Source organism: Amphimedon queenslandica, unplaced genomic scaffold (assembly GCF_000090795.2).
Source record: "Amphimedon queenslandica unplaced genomic scaffold, v1.1 AMPQUscaffold_13236, whole genome shotgun sequence".
Lineage (NCBI taxonomy): Eukaryota > Metazoa > Porifera > Demospongiae > Haplosclerida > Niphatidae > Amphimedon > Amphimedon queenslandica.
In genome coordinates this window covers 37,683-42,076 of record NW_003546528.1, presented here as the reverse complement: position 1 = coordinate 42,076, position 4,394 = coordinate 37,683, and the positions used below count along the sequence as shown (strand labels likewise).

The 4,394-nt window shown below is 34.7% G+C and overlaps 1 protein-coding gene across 1 annotated transcript in view; it reads left to right on the top strand.

The window, feature by feature from the left end:
• Positions 1 to 33: 33 nt before the first annotated feature.
• The window catches only part of LOC100639873 (WD40 repeat-containing protein SMU1-like), a 4,763-nt gene continuing 402 nt past the window's right edge, over positions 34 to 4,394 (top strand). The window contains exons 1-9 of the mRNA XM_019999811.1: positions 34 to 1,957; positions 2,045 to 2,111; positions 2,174 to 2,317; positions 2,384 to 2,536; positions 2,597 to 2,648; positions 2,695 to 2,815; positions 2,865 to 3,072; positions 3,142 to 3,237; positions 3,306 to 3,436. Of these exons, the coding sequence (XP_019855370.1) occupies positions 1,914 to 1,957; positions 2,045 to 2,111; positions 2,174 to 2,317; positions 2,384 to 2,536; positions 2,597 to 2,648; positions 2,695 to 2,815; positions 2,865 to 3,072; positions 3,142 to 3,237; positions 3,306 to 3,436 (1,016 nt within the window). The 5' untranslated portion in view covers positions 34 to 1,913. The remainder of the gene's footprint in view (positions 1,958 to 2,044; positions 2,112 to 2,173; positions 2,318 to 2,383; positions 2,537 to 2,596; positions 2,649 to 2,694; positions 2,816 to 2,864; positions 3,073 to 3,141; positions 3,238 to 3,305; positions 3,437 to 4,394) is intronic.

The following is a 4,394-nucleotide window of genomic DNA, read 5'->3' as shown; positions in this document are numbered from 1 at the left end:
TTATTATTATTATTATTATTATTATTATTATTATTATTATTATGTTATAGATGCCAGAGTTTCTAATAAGTGATCCTAATGATACTGTATTAGAGATTACAGTGTTTGATAGTGACCTCTTCTCACCTAATGGTGGTAAAACACACATTTTTGGACTCGCCGCGTAGGCGGGTATTAAGTAGTTTGGTTGTCTGTCGGTCATTCTTCTGTCCCTTTTTAATGTCTTTTTTTTTAATATAACTTTGAAACCGAGCACTCTGGCCTTATAGATCTTTCTCTACAGCTGGAAAAAGTCTTTCTTTATCATCTAATAATGTCTAAAGAGCAGCGCCAGGGAGAAGAAGCTTACAAAGTAAGGAAAACTGATGGGACTGGGTAAAATAGGGACAGGGACTGGGACTGGGAAAAACAGGGTAAAATAGGGACAGGGACTGGGACTGGGAAAAACAGGGACAGGGACAGGGACTGAAAAAAGTAGAGTAAAACAGGGACAGGGACTGGGAGTCTGGGACTGGGGACAATTGGGTAAAAAGGGACTGGGACTTTAGGCAAATTAGAATGAAAGGACTGGGATTTCCAAGAATGGGAGTACTGCATGCAGTGTGAGACTGTTGCAGGTCTCAAATAAATATCAAGACAGGAAAAACTATCAAAGAACATGCATAAAGAACATAGATTGTGACTATATTTATAAATTGAAATGTTTTTGATCACTACATGATACAAAATTATCACTAATGATAAAAACAAAAAAAGTAAGCATAAGAACCAGTTTTATGTTGTATATTTTATGTTTTAAGACTTTGAAGTCTTCGCTCTTTCATTCAGTGGTCCAAGACCATTGTAGTAAAGTTCTCTACCATGCCACTGGATTACACTACTATAGTGAACAGAACTATGTACAGAAAAACCTTCTAATCTGTATACAGCACAGAATACTTATTTATATGATGAAGAAAAATTAGTGTCTAGTTTGACTTTAGTTATGTATAATACTAGGATTTTTACAGGAAGCTATCAGGAACACTATAGGGATATAACATAAATAAAAATAATAAAAAATGCATTACAGAATGTATTGCCCATTATTTACTTATATAAACAGTATAACTCTAAAAGTTAGAACTGGGAGATGTAGAAATGCACATAAATTTAGTTAAAACAGGGTTATATCCAGTTCCATGATTGATTACTTCAATCTATATACATGCCTATAGTGCATTCAATAATGTACTTCAACAACTGGAATGCTATCTTCACCTGCACATTTGATTGCATTTCTGCGTCTTAGTACACTACTATTTTTCCTTTATCTAAGTTACTAACTTCCTTTGAAAGATGCATGGCAAAATTTTAATATAAATGAAAAATATAACTGCACTTATTATCATGTTAGCCCAATCATGTATTTGTCACACCAAAGGAACATACCTCATTTAGACTTTTTTGCATATATCTAAGTGTAGACTGATCTACATCAATTTACCAGAAAATTCACCCTCTAATTCAATCAAAAACTTTTGATCATATTCTGCAACTTTCTAAGAAGGACTGAGCTGTGCAGTGAATAGAGAAATGGATTAGTTGCTCTGTAGTATACACATCAGCTAGATATACCCCAAATTTACCCTTTCAGTCCCAGTCCTTCATTTACCCTTTCAGTCCCAGTCCCAGTCCCAGTCCTGCTTTTACCCTGCCAATCTCAGTCCCAGTCCCTGTCCCCATTTTACCAACCCCGGGGTGAAGAGAGAAACGAATAAGGAATGACTTGGTATTATTGAATGCTATGTTATCCTCACTCCACTAGGCCAGTGAATCCAGATCTGCTTGAAGATGGAGGGAGTCTGAGATATGGCTGATAGGATGGTAGCACTTAGTGTCGTCGGCATAGATGCCTAAATAGGTGGGGCTTTATGGTAATTATTTATAAAATGGCTCTTGAAATAGAGAGTGCAGAGTAAGTTCAAATATCTTTTTCTCTATCTCCCTCTTCTTTCTTCATTGTTGTTATTATTATTATTAAATAATTAATTATTGTTTGTAGTGTTATAAGATTAATACAACAATATCTAAAAGAAAACAACCTCCAAAGATCACTACTTACACTACAAGTGAGAATGAATAAACAAATAAAATAATGATAATAATAATAATTATTATTATTGATGATTAGGAGGAGACTGGTATATCTCTCAATACAGTGGATTCTATTGAAAGTTTTGTGTCAGATATCAGTAAAGGACACTGGGACGCTGTTCTTCAAGCCATTCAGTCTCTGAAACTACCAGACAAAACATTGATTGATCTTTATGAACAGGTGTGTTTTATTAATTAAATCCCTCATTTGACACATGCTTAACATAACTAATTAATTAATTAATAGATAGTGATTGAGTTGATTGAGTTAAGAGAATTAGGGGCCGCCCGTTCCTTACTGAGACAAACTGATCCAATGATAATGCTGAAACAGCAACAGCCGGAGCGATATATACACCTGGAGAACCTGCTGGCAAGATCTTACTTTGACCCGAGAGAAGTAAGTGGTTGCCGCCATTGTGTGGCAGAGGATATATTACATGTTGTTGTCTACTATTAGGCTTACACTAATGGAAGTAGTAAAGAGAAGAGAAGAGCTGCTATAGCTAATGGTAATGAATTGTATTGTATTGATTTATTTATTCATTTGTCTTTTAGCATTATCTGGTGAAGTGTCAGTAGTGCCTCCGTCAAGGTTACTGGCACTGTTAGGTCAGTCCTTAAAATGGCAGCAGCACCAGGGGCTACTGCCACCTGGTTCAACAATCGATCTATTCAGGTTATTAATCAATTCATTAATTAATTTTGTTATTTATTTATTTATAAAGAGGTCGTGCTGCTATGAGAGATTCAGAAGAGGAGAAGTATCCAACGTTACTTAATAAAACCATAAAGTTTGGAACTAAGTCGTACCCACAGTCCGCAGTCTTCTCACCAGACGGACAATACCTGGTCACTGGTAGTGCTGATGGTTTCATTGAAGTTTGGAACTTCACTACCGGAAAAATAAGGAAGGATTTGAAGTATCAGGCACAAGTATAATAATGATAATGATGATGATGATCATGATCATGATCATGATATTATTATTATTATTGTCATTAGGATAGTTTCATGATGATGGATGATGCTGTCCTTTGTCTGTCATTCAGTAGAGACAGTGAACTCTTGGCATCTGGAGCCAAGGACGGAAGAATAAAAGTAATAATAACAATGATAATAATAATCAACATACCGTATTTTTATTTTATTATTATTATTATTATTAGGTTTGGAAAGTCTCCACTGGTCAGTGTCTAAGGCGGTTTGAACACGCCCACAATGAGAGTGTGACGTCAGTCTCCTTCTCTAAGGACAGCAGTCAAATATTGAGCTGCTCAAATGACATGAGCATCAGGTAATGGCAGAGTGTTAGGACATCAATATGTATCAGGAAATGTAATAAAAGTTTGGGTTGATTTCAGAGCCATTTTTTGGAAAAAACCATGGGCTATAGCCTTGGGTATTTTTCAGAATTTTGGCGTTTTCTTAAAATGGCCGTAACTGGAAAAATTGAAGTCGGAATTGACTCAAACTTACTACACAGCATAAGGACATCAATATGTATCAGAAAATGTAATAAAAATTTGGGGTGATTTTTTGGGCATTTTTGGAAAAAACCATGGGCTATAGCCTTGGGTATTTTTCAGAATTTTGACGTTTTCTTAAAATGGCCATAACTCGAAAAATTAAAGTCGAAATCAGCTCAAACTTGCTACACAGCATAAAGACATCAATATATATCAGAAAATGTAATAAAAATTTGGTGTGATTTTTTGGGCATTTTGTGGAAAAAACCATGGACTATAGCCTTGGGTATTTTTCAGAATTTTGACGTTTTCTTAAAATGGCTGTAACTGAAAAAATTGAAGTTAGAATCGACTCAAACTTGCTACAAAGCATAAGGACATCAATATGTATCAAAAAATCTAATAAAAATTTGGTGTGATTTTTTGGGCATTTTTTGGAAAAAAACCATGGACTATAGCCTTGGGTATTTTTCAGAATTTTGACGTTTTCTTAAAATGACCATAACTGGAAAAATTGAAGTCAGAATTGACTCAAACTTGCTACACAGCATAAGGACATCAATATGTATCAGAAAATCTAATAAAAATTTGAGGTGATTTTTTGGGCATTTTTTGGAAAAAACCATGGACTATAGTCTTGGGTATTTTTCAGAATTTTGACGTTTTCTTAAAATGGCCGTAACTCGAAAAATTAAAGTTGAAATCAGCTCAAACTTGCTACACAGCATAAGGACATCAATATATATCAGAAAATGTAATAAAAATTTGGTGTGATTTTTTGGGCATTTT